Genomic DNA, 22097 nt, shown 5'->3' with positions numbered 1-22097 from the left:
GTATACATGTACCATGCACAAGCCAAGTTAACGTCTTTGAACAGAAAATATGGATTATATACCCAGATTGTTTGACATCACAACAACCTGTGTCCACTTCATTGCTTCTACAGTGCTTGAAATATGAGTCAAAACGTTCAAATAATTTTTCTAGATTTTTCATATATTATTATGCTGTGGGAGGCATAATTATATTGTTCCTCAATATTTTGCTTCATTCAGCTGGAAAGTACGCATGACCTGCATTATAAGACTCAGAGTTAGTCACAACGAGTCTGTAAACAAGGCCCCTTAGGTCATTCATTTTTTCCTTGGCTTAGCAAAAAGAAAAATTTGGGGGAATGATATCTAATACATGATTTAATGTAGACCTAAGGAATTGATAAAATGGAGAGATTCTTCAGAATATCTCAGTTATCCAGAACACCTGGGATCCATTTGATTTCCTCGGAACTATGATTCTCAAGAAGGATGCTATCTGTCACCAGAGGATTTGAAGATGTTTTCATCTTCCCATATAGTTAGGCCAAAAAGAAGAAGAAAGAATTAATTTTGTCTAAAGTGGTGCGATGATGCATATTTAATAAAAAAATCCTTTTAGATTTTTAAAAAAATATTTATTTTCAACAAACCTGTCACTCAGTCTACTATTTATGACAGTTACTGTTCTTTTTATTTACTGAGTACTTTCAAGCAAGTGTGGATGTGGGGCAGATGTCGTTTACGTGTTCATGATTGACTCTGCAGTTGTCTTCACTGAAGTAGGGAAGGTTATTTTTGTGTTTACCCCCAGATCTGCAGATTGCATGGGGTAGACAAACATGCAAAAGGAGGAAGACTGAGGCAAGGGTATTTGAGTGATGTGCAAGCTGACCAGAAACAATTCTTTTTTTTTTTGCTTTTACACTGTCGTTGTTTAAGGTTCAGGCAACCTTGGAACTTGAAGTTGTTGACAAAAATTTTACTTGATGTTCAATAACAAAAAGACTAAATGTATAGATTGGAATCAAATCAAAATACAACATGCCATGATGGGGAAATCTGCATAACAATATAATGCATTGTTATGTAAATATACCCCATTTTGTGTTGAAGACATGACAGGGTCAACACCTACTTCTCAATAATGGCTAGGAAAAGATTCCTGGCTGGTTTCCAATATTCCTTTCTTAACTAGGTCACCACTAGTGTTTAAAGGTAATAAGTGCAGCACTGGAGTTGAATGGTCGTCTCATTTGGGGATAATAGCTAACTATACTTTAAAAAAAAAATTGTTGAAAGTGAGAAGGGTCACGTTGTCAACCAAAAATTGTTGAAAGTGAGAAGGGTCACGTTGTCAACCGAGTACCGTACGACCATTGAAATTACAAAAGAACGTGTATAAGGTGTAAGGTTATATAAACGTGTACACTGTTGGCGTCTTTTACTTTGACTGGTTGTGGTACCAGAGGTTGAAGTACTCTGCAAAATCATGTATACCGCAGGCGAAAAAAAAAATAATTTTGTGTTTTCGAAATCATGGGCTCAGAAAAAAGGCTATGTAGGTTGGGATTTTATTTTTATTTTATTTTATCTTTTTAATTGTTTTTATTTTTGAACAATATTGCTTCGACTCCAAAACAAACAAATGCCGGTCAGAATACCCCTTCTGTGATATTTTGATGAAATATGTACAGACATCACTGGGGAAAGAAAACAGACATGCAGGAAGGTTGGAGAAGAGAAAGAATTTCTTAACTTTTAGTTGTGAATATTTAAAAAAGAAAATTTAGGGTTAGAGGCTTAAACTAGAGTTGGTCGGGTTATTGGAAACACAAAATTTTTTTATTTGGCCCGAGCTGGGCTCAAAATTAGTACATTGTAGTAATCAAGGGCATACTAGACAATTTTGCACTTTTAAAGTTTTCATCTAGTTCACGCAGACTAATTTTCACTAATTGCCAGATTGATGTATTGTGGTCATGTACAAGAAGGTGTTAGACTCTACTTTTTTCTTCTTTTCCAGTGAAATAAGCAGAAAAAAAGTCCAGCAAAAATCACCAGCTTTACATTATAGACTACCAAATATTGTATCGTGACTACCAAATTTATTATGTGGTAGGCTGTCTGTTAGATCAATGGAAATCAATAGAAAAACAAACTTGACTACTAAGCACATAAGTTATAAGACACAAATTTAAAAAAAAAAATTGTGTTTCCGATAACATGGGCTCAGAAAAAAGGCTATGTAGGTTGGGATTTTATTTTTATTTTATTTTATCTTTTTAATTGTTTTTAGTTTTGAATAATATTGCTTCGACCTCAAAACAAACAAATGCCGGTCAGAATACCCCTTCTGTGATAGTTTGATGAAATATGTACAGACATCGCTGAGGAAAGAAAACAGACGTACATGAAGGTCAAGGAGATATAGAATAACATCTCTTTTAGTTTGGAATGTTTAAAGAAAAATTTTAGGGTCGGAGGCTTAAACTAGAGTTGGTCGGGTTATTGGAAACACACAGTTTTTTTATTTGGCCCTAACAGGGCTGAAAATTAGTAGTAGTTAAGGACATACTATAAACTTAGATATTTGTGTTTCCTGTGGCTAGTAATAGTAGTATGTCTTTTAAAGGTTGGAAGGTATAGAAGTTTTGCACCAAAATAGTTCATTATGTGCTTTGTATAAAAAAAAATACACCAAAGTGAAATGTAAACATGGTCCTTGTCTTTGAAGTATTGTATTTCAGAATTCATACTGCCAACGGGAATCTTGTTAGAAAACACATATTGTTAAAATTGTAAAAGACACAAATTTAAAAAGAAAATATGCTCATCATAAAACAAAAGAAAAAAGGGGACAAGTTATATAAATTTTTAGATATAAACTTGGAAGCATCTTTCAGCATAATGTCAAGTAGAAAGTGTATGCGAATGTTCATGGTATGTCAACAGTCAAATACCTAAAGCAGGAAAAGTTACCCCCAAAGTTGATGTAATATTTCAGTTAGAACATTTGATGCTAGTGGAGGTCTATCTACCCTATGGTAAAAAATGTGCACTGAGATGGCATATTTCCTGTCGGATATTTCATTTAAAACATCTAGATGGCAGTGACCATAGGGTAGTAGTTTAAAGAATGGACATCACGGGGAGTATTTATGTAACAAAATCTGGAAATTTATCTAGATGTGTTTCAGTCTACATTTCTTAATCTCATTGGAACAACTTAGTCGGTGATGGTCAGAAAGATGTAACGAAGTCTAGAAATATTAAGCATTTGTCAATATTTATCATTCCACTTAGACTAGCTTGATGTCAGTGGTGATCTTCACAAGGATGGTATTTTGGTGGCTGTCGCATATTTTTTACTAAAAAAAAATCTGAAAATTTACCCAATGGTATTTTTTCCATATTTCTCATTCCAAATAGAATAGCTTGATGCTAGTGGGACTCTAAATAATGCTGGTAGTTCAGTGGCTACCAGGAACATTTAATGAAATATCTAAACATATAAACTTACAGTATTTTGACAATATCTCTATTTCTCATTCCAGTTAGAACAGCTTGATGCTAGTGGAGGTTTAACTAAAGCTGGTAGTTCAGATAATGGCAGTGAGGTAGAATATTTCCGTCCAAACCGACTTCACCAGTATTTGACTGCTACTGAAATGCCATACGATTCAAAAAGAGGAGTGGATATTAAACTTGGCAGACCTACCAGAACAAGGTGAGTAATGAAGCTGTGATTCATTTATATGTATTATAATTATATCATTTATATCATACAGCATATATCATATATCATTTCATATTATTTCATATATCATATATCATATATCATATCACTTCATATATCATATCACATATCACATCATATATATCATATATAATATACATATCATATATCATATATAAGCATGTCATATATATCATATCATATATATCATATATTATATTTATTGATTTATTTGATTTATTTATTTATTAAGCCATGTACACAAGAAGTGACATTGGCAAGAAAATATACCAAATGAAACACCGATGTGTACATATCACCTATATCATATCATATATATATATATTATTTTTATATATATATATATATATATATATATATATATATATATATATATATATATATATATATATATATATATATATATATATATATATATATATATATATATATATATATATATCACATCACATCACATCACATCATATCACATCACATCACATCACATCATATATCATATCATATCATATCATATCATATCATATCATATCATATATCAAATCATATATCATGTCCATGTCAAGTTAATGTTCTCATTATAATTTATCCTTGCAGTTTATTACGAGCTCGTCATCGGTCCCAGTCAGCACCATCATTAAATTCCAGTCAAATGGATATCAGACATCTACACACAATTGGCCAAAGTAAGCATATTTAAATATTGCCAATTTGCAACTGACCATGTGATTTGCCTGGAATGCAGGAATTTAACTAAATTTCCCATGGAAGAGAAAAATCTATGTATGAAATATAAACTTCATAATTGAATAAATACAGCAGAGTTGTGTGAGAGGCCAGAAAAAAGTGTGGGAAGAACTAGCCACTTTATTTAGTGACTTGTTTTGGAATTTATAATATTTATCCCACTGTTTCAGTAGTGTGACGAGTTAAAGGGGAACGCTAGTCCATGAAGTAAGGAATTTTCATAAACTATGGGTTCTGGAGAATCATTTCATGACTTCACGATTCATGAGAGATGTTTTACACTGAAGGGAATAAGCACTCAGGAGTCATGAATATTCATTGTGCAGTCATGAATATATTATTTCGAATGACTCCCATGATGCAATAGCCCACAGTAAAGATACCCTATTTATAAGTAGATCAACTTGATGTTTTTTTTTCTGATATTGCAAGCATTTGTAGGTGATGTAAAATCAAGAAATGACTCTCCAGAATCATAGCTTATGGAAATGTCTCAATTTCTTGGAGTGGTGTTCTCCCCTTTAAATCCAAAACATAAGCTCTTTTCAACTTTTTTTTTCAGATTTGGCAAATTTGATCAACAAGATTTAATTTACTGAATACACACATATACATTGTATGCCAATGAAACCAACACATGTCATAGATCTACTGTTGTTATCCTAGACTGGGAAAATGCAATCTACTGTGAATTGTTAAATGTACCATATGATGTGTGTCTTATTATGTAGAAACATTCTCTTCATGCGTTTGATTTACATTGAAAACAGTTACGATGTTTTCCTTGAGTTTATTTCACTGAACCAAAGTTTAAATACATAGAGAGTATTTGTTGATTATGGTAGTTTATTTGAAGACCAACAAGAATGATGAACAAGTTTAGAAGTACATGGAAGTGTGTACAAAGTTTTTTCTTGTAGTAATTTTAGGTCATACTCACTAAATATTTGTATTATAGCTTTAAAAAGAGTTTTGTTATTTTACAGTTACTGACAGTGCAAGCAAACCAAAGAAGCAGGTTCTACGTAGAAAGTAAGTGAAATGTTTATATGTAAAAGAACAAATGTCTGTCTGTCTGCATGTCTGCCGATCTATCTCGTCCGTCTGTCTCTGTCTGTCTGTATGTATGTATGTATGTATGTATGTATGTATGTATGTATGTATGTATGTATGTATGTATGTATGTATGTATGTATGTATGTATGTATGTATGTATGTATGTATGTATGTATGTATGTATGTATGTGTAACAAGGTATGTATGTGTGTGTGTGTGTGCGTGTGTGTGTGTGTGTGTGTGTGTGTGTATGTATGTATGTGTAACAAGGTATGTATGTATGTTGTGTCTGTGAGTAACATAACCTATAAGATATGTTGTTATAGGTAAAACATAATTTCTTTAACCATGTCCCTTTAACTAATTTTTCTGTCATTTTATTTTCAGTTTGCTGCCTTCAACAGGCCAAGAATCTCTTCATCAGTTTTTGACTGGAGCAAGATATAACAGGTACGGACAGTAGTGATAGAGGCAAAAAAATTAGGAAACAGAAAATTGCTGACATAACCAAAATGGGTTTTATATACATGTATGAGTAAAGATGTACAGAAAGAATGATGTTTTGGTAATTTCTCTATATTAAGTTTAATCAGCATTGGATTAAAAACAAGAATGTGTAAATGGTAACAGTACGGAACTAGAGTGCCACAGTTTTGATTTGCAAAGAAAAGTGGGGGGGGGGGAGGGGGGGGGAGACAAACAGTCATAAATCCTACAAATCTTAGTTATCAGTACCATGTGTTTGGTTTCTTTAAACCTAGATATTGTTACTACTAGAAAATTTTGCAATTTTCCAGTTTTCAGCTAGTTCTCAAAAAGAGTACTTTTACTACATATGAGACTGATATACAATTGTGTTCATATACAAGAAGGCATTTTAGTTACTACTTATTTTTGCATATTTGTTTTGAGCAAAAATAACTAAAATTTCCAGCTTAACAGTATAGATTTCTTTGAATAATGTGTTAACTGCTGGTTTTAGAGTGAGAGAGAGAGACATAAGGTACACTGCGACACATGTAAACTAATATATCCCATTCCTATCTTTAGTTAGTGTTCAGTCAATTAAACAATACATTCAATACAGCTGTTACAATTCTGATAACAACTACAAAATAACTGGGTCTGTAAGTTGACACTGTCATTTCCTGCCAATCTACACTCTGTCAACAAACCAATGTTTGATTTTCATTCACTTAGTTTGTAAAACTGAAATGACGCCATGCAATTATTACAACTGGTTTGGACGTTTTAATATGTTTCAGCTGTCGCTATTCCTTTCTTTGAAGTTTGCAAATATTAGCATGTCTCTGGCTAAATTGTAGTCATGTTACAATAAACTAGTTACACAGGATATCAAAACGGTCCCAACATTTTGTTGAGTTGACTGAACAGGTGTAGGAATGCATGACAAATAACTCGTACATTTTTCAACTCTATTTTCTCTGCATCAGAAATCTTGCAGAGTGCAATTTTTATTTAATGATGCAATGAATAAAAAAACCTTGCTATGATTTTATAAGAGATGTTTATATCGTAGCTACTTTTTATGTTTTTGTAAATTATTTGAAAATGAAATAATGTAACAGGAGTGTTTTGACATAACCACCCGTTATTTGCCCTACCCATGGCTGCCTACTTTTCAAATACTCAATTAATATTTCTGATGGTTATATCACTGAAAGATGAATTTTTCGATGATCTTTTCTACAACTTCAGACATCAGACCATGGATGAACAGAACCTGCTACAAACAGGGAAAGTAAACAACTGAATTGGATTAATAACACTTGGCACAGGATGTTGGAAGTATAGAGACTTGTATTACATTTCATCATTTGATAAGAACAGTTTTATGGCCACTTTACATAAATTTCCAGTTCCCCTGGCATTTCTTGTACACACAGAAAGGCCATAAAACTGTTCTTATCAAACCATGGTGTGTAATACAAGTCTCTGCTGTTCCAATGTGCTGTGCCAAGTGTTATTAATCCAAGTCATTTCTTTACTTTCCCAGTTTCCATTGGTCCATGGTCTGATGTCTGATAGAAACAGACTATCCCAATACAGACTATCCGCATATCTGAGGTTGAAAAAACTTGGTCATTGATTAGTTTTGGTTCTTCATTGCTAATCTACAGTTTGTTGATCCCTGCTTTTCTAATTTGCCTCCCCCTACAAATGACAACAGCTTTTTTGCAATTTTTGTAACTACTGTAACTAAGAGGAACATCACTCCAGGAAATAGACACATTTTCATAAACTATGGGTTCTGGAGAGTTACTTCATAACTTTCACCTACAATTTACTTGTGATTTCAGAGAAACATCAATTTGATCTTGTGCCTTTATAAGGTATCTTTGCTATGGCCACATTGCATCATGGGAGTCAGCAGAAATAATATATTCATGGTTGAACAATGAATATTCATGACTCCTAAGTACCCTTTGGTGAAAAACATCTCTCATTTATGACATAACATTGCATCATGGGAGTCAGCTGAAATAATATGTTCATGGTTGAACAATGTTTTTCATTTATGAAAATGCCTTTATTTCCTAGAGTGTGTTGTGAGTACTTCTCTGCATGTATGTGTACTGATTCTATTTGATCTATTTTGACAGAGTAAGATGGATAGACCAACATTATGCTACACCAAGATCTCCAGTATTCAGAGACAATACAGATGATGACCCAGGTAAAGAGACTTAATAGACACGTTGTGTGCATGGTTTTAGGATGATTTCTATGTGTATAGATTGTAGTGGGGTTGTAGATAAATGTTTTTGTTCAATTGTGTTTGTTAGAATTTGAAAGATGGTGACATAAATGATATTGCTGACAAGTAACCCACCACCTATAATTGGCAATGTTAAGTGAATGTATTCTCAGCAGATGCAGCAGTAAAAACAAAAGTAGTGTAAATGACTGACATAGAGGGCGCTATCTAAGTCGGGATTTTGCTGCACAGCCTTCGTAACTGCTTTTTGTAGTGCTGTAACTAACCACATTTTATGCAATGTTCTGTAATATTAGGTTGTTTTCCAGTTATTATAGACCTTAAAGCCATCAGGAGAGACTCTAATGGCATGTATAATGTCTTATAGTTTGTGTTTGTATATCGCTTTCACCTCAACGTCAGTGTAGAATGGTGTCACCCATGTATGAGCAAGCCCGGGCCCATTCTACACTAGAGGCAGGGGTGACAGTTGTATTTTGTAGTCAGTTTATCTTGCATGTTGTGCTGTGTTTACGAATACTCTATATGTGTTTATCACCCAAGGAAAGGTGGTTTGAGCCATTTGACTTGGAAATAGGGATGACAGCATTTAGTGTTGACTGTTTTTGTCCTGCATGTTGTGTTTTTTGTCAGCTTACACTCCTCATGTCTTTGTAGAATGGCATCACCCATTACCAGTGGTTTCACCCATTCTACAGGGAAGTAGGGATGGTAGGTTCATTGTCGGTCAGTTGTTTGTTCTTGCATGTGATGTGACTCATACACTGTTATTAACCCTAACTGTGCATCGAATATGTCACCTGTGTCTATCTTTTCTAGTCTAGTTTCACGTGCCAAGTGTGTATCATACTTCTCATCGTTAAACATTTCATAGAATTAAAGTATTATGAATTTGATTTTCCTTCTCAAACACAGTAATTCAACAATGTCTTTCTTTGGATCTCAAGATCTCACCATATCATATACTGGGGGGGGGGGGGAGGGGGGGGGGAGGTAGGAGGTTTAATTTGGATTGCTCTGACTTGCTGATTAAGAATCCCAGAATCCCCATTCATGTCAAATCAAAGACATTCCGTGATTCTCTACTTTTCTCTCTCTAGTTCTGGAGGATTTCGTCATCAAAAATATGCATACTAGAAGATTTCAGATTGGCGTCATTGACCTATAGGATTGATTGAAAGAGTTGTTATTGTTGGCACTCCTGAACAACTAATTAACTAAACACAAGTCTTTGAAGGAGTGTGCACAATGATAAACCTCTCAGTCTAACTATAGGATAGCTTTTCAAATGATGTTTTACTGCTTTTGTAAGGTATGCCGTGAGAGGGCGCCCTCATCTTTCAGCCACAGCACCTTTCACAGCTGATAGGCATGGTATCACATGCCATATCTTACAGACTATGTTTCACCTTGACCATATTTTGTATAACTCACTGATTTTTTACAAATTATTCACTTTTTAAGAAAGAATCCTCCTGCACTTGACTGTTACTTGAGATAGTTGTTCTCTTCCTTTTCATCTAGTTAGTATGATCGGTGTGAATAATTCTATGAAAACACTTTATTGCATTCAACTTTCATTCCACCCAAAATGTCTTTTTTAACACCTCAAGAGTACTTCTATCATAACAGGGTTCATATCATCCTTAGCAGTTCTAGATCCTTCAAAGTCCAGGAATTTCCAACAACTCACCGAAAGTCTTTTCAAGTCAGAATTTAGATCTTCACGTCTGAGAAATTCCAAAAAGCACTGGAAAGAACTGAAAAAATCTAATTTAAACCTGGAATTTACTCTGTGAAGTTAAATTCATGCTTATGAAATTTTGAAAATTTAAATGCTTTACAAGGAAAATTTCTGACGTGATGAATTTCATGCATGTCAGTTTGTCAAACGCAATTAAAATTTCCCTAGAAAATGACATGAGTCCTGGAAAATGATTTGGAAACTCCTGGAAGGTGGAGGTGAACGAACTGTGTGTAGCGATTATTTGTAAAATACACACTATCTAATATTTGTGATACTATTTGTGTCACAGGGTATCTTCCTCCATACGGAAGTGAAGTATCCAGCTCCAATTCCAGCACACAGGGAGACGTGACACCAAGTAAAGAGAAAGAAAAGGAAACTTTACCACCACCTGTGAACAAACCAGTCACTCCACTGGCATTCAATAAAATCACCCCGTTTGTAGATACAGAAGATGCTAATAAAACAAAGGAAACACTCCCTCCACCTGGAAAGCCCATCCCGGCATGGGACGGTGGTGGTGCCGATAAAGGGGGTGGTGGTGATAACGGCGGCAAGGAACTACTCAGTGTTGATACTAATTCTGTGTTGACACCCAAGAAAGTAACACTTATAGCACCGGAAGAAAAAATAGCAAACTCTGTCTCGCAGCATGAATTAAAACGACATGTTGGACCCGAAGCAACATGTGTGATTTGTTGCAACTGTTACGCTGTGGAGGGAACAATGGAACACGGTGGTCGGGGTGATGGCGATGATTACCAGTATAGTAACTCACAGAGAACAACCTATGAGAATACATTACACAACAAATTTATGAACAATATGAGTATTAAAGGTAAGTCTTGTACAGAAAACATGCAGATGGAGTGTTTCAAATCAAATCATGTCAAACATGTCAGTTTTGTTGGGGTTGTTTGTTTTCTTTGTTTGTTTGTGGTTTGTTTTTTTTGTTTTTGTTTTTTTGTTTTTTAGTTTTTTGTTTCTTATTCAACAAATTCCATTCAATACTAAAAGCCTTGGCATTGTGTGGCAGTTCAATTATGTAAAGGTATATGTAGTAAAATACATTAATTAGCCTCCGGAATGTTAGATTATTTTGACTGAATGAGAATACAACTGGCATGCTATGAAGCACTGTGATATAATTATGTCTATCAAAAGAGGTTATTGTACTCATCTATCATGACCCGCACAACACTTCTGGCCCAATAGCTGCTGCAGAACAGCGCCCCCAGTGGCCAAACTGTACAATCCTTTGTCTTTCTGATTACTGGCATATTGCATTATTACTGTTTTCTAAAAATGCAATGAATCTGACATGCACCGACATCTTGAAACATTACAGGTCACTTGTAGCAGAAAATTACGACTTCTGAATAAAAATTACTTCGACAAAGAAACAAGACTAAGAGCCTGATATCAACTGATTTTATAAGGTTTTCTGCAGGATTTGTTGATAGGATAGTGATCAGTTAGCATAAATTAGCATAAATTAGCATAACAAAGTATATCATAATAACAAACAAGTAGTACATATGGCCAAAGGAAAATTAAAGACCAATTTATGATTCATTCCAAAATATTAGCACCAGCAAGAAACTCGTAACGTCAGATATCAATTTCTTTCAACCAGTGTTTTTGATTATTTTTCTTAGGAAATCTAAAAATTATTTCAAACTATATATCCACAGATAAAGCAGACTTTTGAAACACTAAAAGTTTATGTACAGCGACATGCCGGCATCGTGTCTGTTGGAAATCTCGTAAAACACAAGACTTACTATACTTTACTATTGAGGATTCAAAAAAACTCTGGATAGTTTGTCACGTCATTGCAGAGCTAGCTGCTTTGCAATATATATTGTGCCATAAAAAACAAAAAACGTTTCCGATACCTGACATAACTTTCATCTTTTTTCCATGTAGGTACAAAAGTTGGTCTTACTAGTCCAGGCAGACCAAAACCTGCTCCGAGAAGAGTTACATTTAATGATAAACATACACCACAGCAAAATAATGTGGAGGATGATAAGGAACCTAACAGGGATGCCCCGGAGCATCCTCAAAATGATGAAGAAACCCCAGCTGATGCAAAAGAGCAAGCTGATGCAAATAACACAGACAATGTTGAAAGGACAGAGAAAGAATCAGAAAATATTGATTCTGAACTCCAACCGACGGAGACTGTTGAAAACGATCCAGTCGTTAGTGAAGATGATGACGCACAGAATGATGACAATGGTGCTGAGAATGATGGTGCTCCGGTAAATGATGAAGATGCTAATAAAGATGATGTTGCCGAGGAAACTGAGGATGTTGGGGAGGGTGGTAAGGATCGGGTCGAAGAAAATGGGGAGGGAGTTGTGAACGATGATGATGGTGTTGTCAAGGAAACTGATGCAGAGAACCAGGAGGAGGTGAAGGACGATAATCATATCATGGACAATGATGGAAAAGAGGAGGGAGATGAGGCGGGAAATGCAGATGAGACAAAAGTGGATATGGCTGAGAGTGGTGATCAGTTAGATACATATCGAAGTGATTTGGAGGAGACGCCTAGAAGTGAGGCTGATATTGCTGGGGGTAGTATTTCTGTGTCTGTGACACTCAAAGATAAGGACTTTGAAAATGGGGATGGAGAACAAGCTGAAGAACTTCCTAAAGAAGATAGTGAGGAGAAGAAAATGAATGAAGAGCAGGAAGCCGAGGAACAGTGAAGGAGAGAGAGAGAGGTGATTTGATAGAAAAGATACCAACAGAGTTAGGAATGTCTATGCGACAACTATGAAAAGTGTATAACACAAATGCAGTCCGTCCACTGCTGTAAAAATTAGATTTTTTTGTAAGCCAGAGCTTGGCAATGTCATTTACAATGTAGATTTGCTGTTATAGACTGTAGTAACAAGGCATAGGCTTTCCAAAATCACATTGATTGCAATGGTTCATGTTTAGCATTCAATGTTGCTTAGAACTACCATGAAACAAAATGTTTGTACAGATATAGGATTCCCCACCATAAACGTCTAAGCACCATGTAGCTATGTTTAAGATTTCCTTCCATAAACAAATTTTTACATGTCTATAACAAAATTGTTACCTTGGCAACCACATACGATTTGGAACCATAGGTATGGATATGTAATATTCATTGAGTATTGAAATTTTGTTTTGACGTTATCATAAGTCAGATACAAATAATCATCTACATGTAGGGTATCTGTCTCACCCACAAAATGAGAGATCTGAAAGCATATGCGCGCACATTCAAACAAAATCCAGTATTTTATACCTTGGTTATTCCATGTTTGGACTTTGAGAATGTGTATATGCCATTTAAACGTTCATTTCTTTGAAATATGTTTTGGAATATAGATTAGTTTTGATAATTAGGGGTATTTTATAGTGTTCCTAACTTTAATACGTTAGATCACTCATGTTCAAGTTCACTGCTTCCCTGTCAAGCATCATATATCGGACATCAACTATGACACTGATAATTTTCACTTGATACTTACCTATCAGTTTCCCACCTTCCTGTCCCACAGTCACTAACTATTAAAATTGCTCTAGGGAGTCCAAAAGAAACTGAGGTACAAAGTGAGCCTGCTTGTGTCACTACTCAGGGTTGCCTGGGGCTAGTCAGAAGGGATCAAAAAGGGTGAGGAGTAATTTAGTGTGTGGATTTGGGCATTATATAAAAGTGAAATTATACTAGTAAATTCCCTAATCGGTAAGTATCTTGTCTCACAGAAGTTAGTTTCATTAGATAATTCAGCTATGATAATTTATCCTAAAGTTGCCATGTGGATGAATATTGGGTATTTATTTTAGATTTTTGATTTATAAAACAATTTTATCATAGCTTCCTACTTGAAAAATCAATGTGAAACAAGTTATAACGTATGCCAAGTCTTTCTTTGTAACTCAGTAAATTGCAAAAGATTAATAAATGTGTCAAATCTTTGTTATTATACATACAATAACAAACTTTTTACACATTTTTTTAGCTTTCTGCAAAGTAATGAGTTACAAACACAGACTTGGTCAATGTTGTTTCACATTGATTTTTCAAGTAGGACGCTGTGGTAAAATTGTTTTTTAAATAAAAAATTCTAAATAAATTCCAAATCCTCATCCATATGGCCGCTTTTAACAAATTATGAAAGTTTTCAATCTTGCCAAACTTGCATCTATGCTGACATTTACTGTACCCCAGTAGTTCAAAATTTACAGATAGAAGATTTAGTCATGTTTTCATTTGAAATAAGCTCATAGTTTTCTTGTTGTTATTTTTTTGTTTTTTGTTGCAATTTTCATCTTGTGATGAAAATTTGCCATGCCATTGCTCTCCCAGTTAAAGAAGCTCAGCTGTGTGTTTTTTGCAATTTTCATCTTGTGATGAAAATTTGCCGCTGCACTCCCAAGGCAGATGAACAAAAGTGTAAATAATTTTTTCTTGTGAATGTCATCAGTTTTCAGTTATTTTCTTTTTTTTGTATTCTTTTAATGTTGAGTGTGGAATCTGTTTATATCAATGATTTGTGTGAGATTTCACAAAACAAACAAACCTTTGTTTGAACTTTTTAACAATTTTAAGAATCATTCATTTTAGCTACCAGTCACTTGATGCATTAAAAAACACCACTGTAGAAGAGTCAAGATCAAGAAAATTGTACATTTTGTAAAAACACATAGAGATTATGTTTTAACTAAATTTGCCTGTTGCCGTCCTGCACCAATACTATATCCGAACTACCAAAGCTTGTAAATATTTCCAAGTTTTCTCCGTCCAGAGTGTGTCTGTAGTATCAAATCTAATCAAATTTAATCTAATAAAAAAATAGACATTTTTTATATCAATGAATTTGTAAGTAATTTACGATAAATTATGCACTTCGTGCAATTTTTTTGAGTCATTTTTCAAAGGACTTATGTGACTTCCAAAAGCACATGTCTGATTTCGCATTCCATGTTCAAGTTGATTGGATGACATACATTATTTCCAGAAACGTTTGATGTAACAATTTTATGATAGGATCAACTTTGATGTGTACTAATAGTTATGATATTAGCAATTAGATTTGTCATTTGAGATAACCTTAAAGCTACACTAGCTGTCACTGGAGTAGTATTTTTTTCAATTAGACAAACAACAATATATTTACTAAAAATTGTTAAAATATCAATAATTAGATTGTACATATTGATTAGAGGTCTAATTTACCCCCTATTGTGTACAGTAATTGTGATTGCATTTGGGAGGTGATTTTATGGTCGGACCCAAAAATAAATTGGACTTGATTTATTATACCATATTACATGTACAGTTACTCAAATATGTTTACCCTACAGGTGATTCAATACTGTACAGTATTATTAGTAAGTCATTATACCGAACAAAACAGTTTTTAAAAAAAAGCGTTCCAGGTGCAGCCAGTGTAGCTTTAACAAGACCTCATGAAGTCATGATAACGTGATGTGGTGAAATCTGTCTAATGTTGTTGTTGGGCATTAAAAACCATAAAAATAAACAAGTCATGAGGTTTATGCTGTCTACAATGGCGTTGATTGTTTCAAACCCATGCCCGTGAGAGAGATTTCCAAGAGAGTTGACAGTGTAAGATTTTACATGATTTTCTCACTCCAAGGACATCTTGTACAGATTAGACAAGAATCTAGAATAACAAATTTTTGTGTATTATGAATTATTTTACTTATCGTATTCCGTCCACACGTCATGTCATTTGCAAGTGTCTATTTTATATGCTGAATACTTTTGTGTTTATAACAGTTCCTTTCTGAGTCAGTGCCCTTGCACTTGGTTCCAAATGTACACATACTTAGGAATTTGGTTGCTTATGACAACAATCTTGACCTTGACCTTATAGCCATTATGAATATTCATTATGCACTGTAGTCACTCTGGTGGTTCATTTTTCTGCTAAAGTAATGATTAACATGAATGGATGTGTGTTGAACTATGTATGTTTCCATTGAAATCCAGAAAGTAATGTACAAATGTATTTTATGAAACATTAAGTGTAATACCTTACCTGAACTTTTTCAAGGACAGTTTTAGAATTTAATTTTCTGTTCCAATTTATATTGCAAAGTTTTTTCACATGAAATTAGAGATTTTTGAGAGCAGAGATAACATTTCAGCAATATGTGAAAGATTACAGTACAATTTCTATAGTTGATCTTAAAAAAGCAGTTTGCCGACAGGAATAGGCCATTCCAGACTGCAAACAGGAAATTGAGAATACAGCGCCCTCGCTCAAATTGGGGTATCATCACCTCATAGTACCGTCCCTTGGTATTCTGTAGAAGTGTAAAGCAGGGATGCTTTTCGTATTGTTCAGACATCGAGGAAGCAGCAGAGTTGTATGATTACCTGAGTAACCTGTACCATGTATACCCCCAAAAGTACACATAGACAGGAAGTAGAGTGCCACCATGTGTACCCCCAAAGGTACACACAGACAGGAAGTAGAGCGCCACCATGGCAAAATTTGGAATGGCCTGTTGTGACAGAAATTGAAGAATTAAGAATTGTACTTTTGATTAGATGGCAGCCTCCATAGATGACTGCGTGGTTAACCAGGCAAGCGTTCTCTCTTCTCAGCCTGTGAACTCAGTAGTATTAATTTCAGTAGTTTTTGGTCATGTCTGCGTAATGTACACCTTTTAAAATCAACACAAAATTAGCATATGCCACCTGTTGACTTTCAAAATTATTTGTACAAAGGTCACATTTCCTTATATGGTCAACTAGGTCACATCTGTAACTTGACATATACTAGTAATACCAGGCATGTGACTTATTTAACCAATCAGCTTCTACGCATGGTAACCCTTAATTTAAATAATGGTGGCTGTGTGAAGAGATACATTTGCATGTTGACCATCCAGTCGACTGTTTAATCTAGAGATAGGCACCCAGATATTTAGCCATTATTTAAAAGTAGAGCTTGTTGACGTTATGTAATGTAATATCAATCTTTAATGAAGATACATACTTTGCAACACCAGATTATGCTAATGTTACTATGTGTTATGTTTTCAATATTATTTTTTTATGTTTGTGTGTGTTTGTGCACTAAGTCACTAATGCTAAATTGAGCACTCCAAAGTTCATAGTGTGTCATTTCAAACTTACTTAGAGTACTTATTTGTGTGAAGAAAATAACACTAGTTATGTTTTTAAAAAAAAAGAAAACATCCATGGATGGCTGTATCATTCCAATAATCCAGACTATAAGAAATGATGGTCAAATATGGCCACTGCTGTATAGCGCCCTCTGTGGCAGACTAAAATTTTGCAGAGAATGGTCCAATATGGCCACTACTATAGCGCCCTCTGTGGCAGAAAGTAAAATAAGTAGAGGAAGGCAAGTGTAGTCTGCTAAGGAATGAAAGCCAGGCAACTGAGTTTACAGTTACTTGTATCTTACCATTAATATAGAATATTGCACAGTGTTATATGAATTTTTTTTAACCACCACTGCTTGAGCGTGTATATATTTGTGATAGTGTGAAGTAATTTATTTATATCTGTATGTCACAACAAACCATTAGAGTATTTTGCTTGGTTTGGAATAAATAGAAAACATTCAATTCTACATTTGCTGTTGTCAGTGTTTCTCTTCTTCTGTCTGCATGTATTACAATATCAAAGAAAATAGGAAAAATGAATATGTGAAGATTTATTTTTTTTATTTTCACTGTAGATGGTTCTATATGAGTGATGAGTGTATTCAAAGGCCCACTTTGAGAAGGTATTGAACATTAGGTGTGAAAAACAGTTGTCTGACAAAGCTGTAGGAAAAGTTAGTCCAGAACAGAAGAATAATCCTGTGTAATCCTCATGGCTTCACTGATATAATAATACTAAATGTGAGAACCTGGGATTGAAACCCTGGCCTTAGCACAAAGTGTACACTTCAGCCACACTTCTATCCCATATATAAACATTCACCCACCCCCCCACCCCCCACCCCCATCCCTAAAACTTATCTTCCTCCACCTTACCATAAGCTAGATGACAAATATTTACACAATGTATCGGTGTGGTTGAGCAATTCTCAGTATCTTCAATAAACATGTTACCTCCTGCTAGAGGGTCAAAATAGAACAAGAAGGTTGACTTATTCTCATCCGTACCTATTGTAATACATGTGAAGTGCGTGGAGTGGAAGATATGGTGTTGACCAAGAAATTGAATGTTCATTATTTTTATGATGCGTCTAAGCAGGAATATACTATTTCAGGTACCTATAATTAACACTTTATGGGTACACAGCTTAGTTGGTAGCAGGTTTGAAAGATGTGCATTAGGAATAAATTACACTCAATATTTATAGTGTCATCTTAATTGAACATAAAATTAGTAAATACTGAAAAAAAAGGGGGGGGGGGATATCAGAACATAAACAGTGCAAATCTTTGCATCTATATATCCTGTTTTCTGTGGTGATATGCCGTATTATTAGAATTTAAGAACGTTTGTCACCAAAAAGTACATGATGTTATTCAGTTCTGAACCAAGTGTCAAAACTATGATAGCCCTCATGCACTAATATATGATAAGGCCCACTTTAAATTATAATACTCGACAAAAATACGACTGAAAGTGTAGTCGAAACAAATTTGCAAATCGTCAAGAAAACACTTATTTTGTATGTTCCTCTCATATTTGTTTCAATCCAAAGTATAGTGCCATCACATCCTTTCCTTTTTATGCCACAGGGGGCGCAATAACAGTCCATTGACGCCGAGGGCGCTGTGACAAGCGTCTGAAGACAAGTATGATTTCCTGGCAAATTCTTACCGCTGGTGGCGCTTTGCACCAGGACTTCTCTTCGACATAGGAAAGCTTCTAACTTGCACAGTCTGTGCAATGAAACACTATTTGTAACATAATACAAGCCATAAATTTCACTTCAGGCCTCTGATTAATGTCAGGAAACTAGCACTCAATTACAGTTGCTGTATGGAGCAGAATGTCAATTTAGATGGAGTCTAAAGAGCTGGTAAATTTCAACAACATGACACAGGTCACTGGAGGTCAAAAAGTTTATAGTACATATATCTGTGTAAGTACACTAGGGACTGATGTGTTCTGCTTTCAATCAATCATCATCACTATCCATTTAATTCTTTTTATAGTTATCAAGCTCCCGTAACAGTAACTGTCTGAAATCCGTTTTTCTTTACTTTTCTTTTTTCACCAACAAAAAATTAGCCGTCAAGGAAAACTACCACTTGTCTGAATATTTGATAAATACTTTGTTGGCAAACCCTCAAAATTTCTCAATATATCAGAAATATGAGGAACTTTTATAAGTTCTCACATGACAAAAGTTTGGAGATATTTGAATAACTTGATTTTCAGTCAAAGGTATGCATAATTATTCAATATACCACACTCTCTGATAGAGGTATACAAGTTTACTAACAGTTTAAGCCCCCCCCCCCCCCCCCCACCACCACCACCACCACCATCACCACCACCACTTCTTATACAAGATTTAAAGTTAAAATGCTAACTACAACAATCACACTTTTGACAACTGCACATCTAGATAATTCATGAATGTCTTTTGAAATGTTGGGAAAGGCCATTTACTTAAACTTCAGCTTTGTAGAGGCTGTCTGAGAAGCTTAAAGGAAAGAATCAACTCAAGGGGCTGTGTATACCCCTATGAAAGTATCTACAGCCATGTATTGTGCATATATATCTCACAGTACAGATAGAAATTTATCATATTGAAATCTCAGTATAATTACAGCTGGTAGAACCTAAGCATACAGTTTCAATGAGATCTGGCCAGACTGGTTATAAGGTTTCACAAACAATAGATAAGATGGACAAGCATGTTTACCACATGTCTTTTGTAATAGGGAACTTGCAAACCTGCCATCTTGAATGGTGAATCTTGGGAAATATGATAAATATGAATCAATCAGTATTGTAAATAATACTGTCACATTGTTTGTAACCATAAATAATCTAGTCATGGTTACCCTGACCATTGTAGGAAGTATATTCTATTGATAGCTCCTGATTAGGTATACTGACAACTACAGATAATCCCATAGTCCTTTGCGGCATCTGAGCATGCTCAGTCTGGATTGCAAGTTCCCTATTGTAATAGTGTGCATGCTGCTCCTGTTTACATCATTAACGAAATACAGAGCAGACACTGGCAGCAATGATTATTGAATATATTTATTGTATTTATCGTAACATAATGACCTTGATCAGTCTCACTGAACTTTGATATTTTGTCTAATCCAAAGTGCATGCTCATCCTATAGTGGTTGTATTTTGACTTTATAGTAAAAAGTTAACATAAAAACATGAGACCAGTTTCATTAAACTTGCTTGTCTAAATTAAAGTGCATGGCTTATTGCTCATCCTATAGCGGTTGTATGTTGAGTTTAAAGTAAAAAGTGAACATAAAATCTTGTTGCCAGTTTCACTAAACTTGATAGCTTATCTAAATCAAAAGTACATGCTCATCCTGTACAGGCTGTAAAATGAATGACACTTCACATTTTGCTGTTTTGAAGACAAATTTCTGTTTATTACAAATCAACAAATTTTCCAATCTACATACAAAAAAAAAACAAGAACAGTATCAAAGTAAGTATTCAAACACTGACAACAAATCCACTATTCCTGAAAGACAGTATGGTGAAGTGGAGATACAGGAAACAAATAACATAAATTATCGTGATGTACAATGTCAAATTACAATTCTCTGATACTGGATTTTGAACTAAATTTTGGAAATTTTAGGAGGACTAGTAAATAGTGACTTGTATCTATGTTCATAGTCATGCATTAAATGGTTTCTCCTTTGTCCTTTTTTTTTACTTGACAAGGAAAGCTATTAAAGCTACACTGGCTGAAACTGGTGTGTTATTTTTTTAATTAGAAAACCAACAAAATATTCACTGAAAACTCTTTTACTACCAATAATTAGACATTGTACATCTCAATTAGAGGTCTCCTTGATCCATAAGTAGTACAGTAACAGGTCAAAATCGTGATTACATTGGGGGGCTGATTTTGGTTGTGGACCTAAAATTCAATTTGACGAGATGTTTTGTATTATATTATGTGTATAGCTACACAAAATATGTACATACATGTGCCCACAGTTGATTCAACACTGTTCACTTTATAGAATACTATGAACAAGTCATTATCTAACAAAAGAGTTTCAAAATTTGTTCCAGTTTTAGTCAAGTGCACCTTTAATATAGTATATGCCTCATACATTCACATCTTACATTTTGCTGTTATTTTATGTTCAAGAAAACTCAACCCATTCTACATTAAAATAAAGAATAAAAACCAGGCTGCAAATTATTTGCATTTACGAGGTTAAAAAAATATTCAAAATACGCCATTTTAGAATCCAATATGGCCGCCAATGGGAAAATAAGAGATTGCTCTGATTTCCATGAAAACAAAACATTGAACTCAACATTTCTATTGTTATTTCAAGAGGATCAGGAACAAACTTTTATACGGCAAAGTTTGGAGAGATTTAAAAACGAAGTGTGCTCTATGTTAAATGCCACCCTACATACTGACTCATCATGATCTCAGCTGAACTTTGACCTGTCACTTATATGTAAATTAGTTCAATTATGTAAATTTGTTGCTCTACATAAAATTTACATGCCTGAATCATTTGAATACTATTTACTTCGACAATGGTTTCTAATTGGCAGTGCATGACTACGCATGTTTCAGCAAGTACAACATTCTGAAGGGTTTTTCAAAAAAATTTCAAATTTTTTATCTTCCTTTAATGAATATAGTCATATCATCTTGATTAAATATGATATTTTGATCCCTTGTGCATTTATAGGGTATTCTTGCTATGGGCTATTGCATCATGGGAGATAGAAGAAATACATTATTCAACGGCTGAACCTGAATAGTCCTGACAGCCATTTCACACTGAAGTGTATAGCATTTTGTACTAATGAATATTCAGTGTTCAACTACTGAATAATGTATGTCGGCTATCTCCCATGATGCAATGTG

The 22097-nt window shown here is 34.5% G+C and overlaps 1 protein-coding gene across 1 annotated transcript in view; it reads left to right on the top strand.

Moving 5' to 3' along the window:
- Window positions 1–13842, top strand: part of LOC144442415 (uncharacterized) — a 39654-nt gene extending 25812 nt beyond the window's left edge. The window contains exons 3-9 of the mRNA XM_078131758.1: window positions 3537–3709; window positions 4334–4422; window positions 5470–5515; window positions 5927–5989; window positions 8164–8237; window positions 10316–10864; window positions 11956–13842. Coding sequence (XP_077987884.1) covers window positions 3537–3709; window positions 4334–4422; window positions 5470–5515; window positions 5927–5989; window positions 8164–8237; window positions 10316–10864; window positions 11956–12746 — 1785 coding nt within the window. The 3' untranslated portion in view covers window positions 12747–13842. The remainder of the gene's footprint in view (window positions 1–3536; window positions 3710–4333; window positions 4423–5469; window positions 5516–5926; window positions 5990–8163; window positions 8238–10315; window positions 10865–11955) is intronic.
- Window positions 13843–22097: the final 8255 nt, after the last annotated feature.

The sequence above is a fragment of the Glandiceps talaboti genome, chromosome 11 (assembly GCF_964340395.1).
Source record: "Glandiceps talaboti chromosome 11, keGlaTala1.1, whole genome shotgun sequence".
In the NCBI taxonomy this organism is placed as follows: domain Eukaryota; kingdom Metazoa; phylum Hemichordata; class Enteropneusta; family Spengelidae; genus Glandiceps; species Glandiceps talaboti.
The sequence above is the reverse complement of the archived record's forward strand: the minus strand, read 5'-3'. Positions and strand labels throughout refer to the sequence as shown.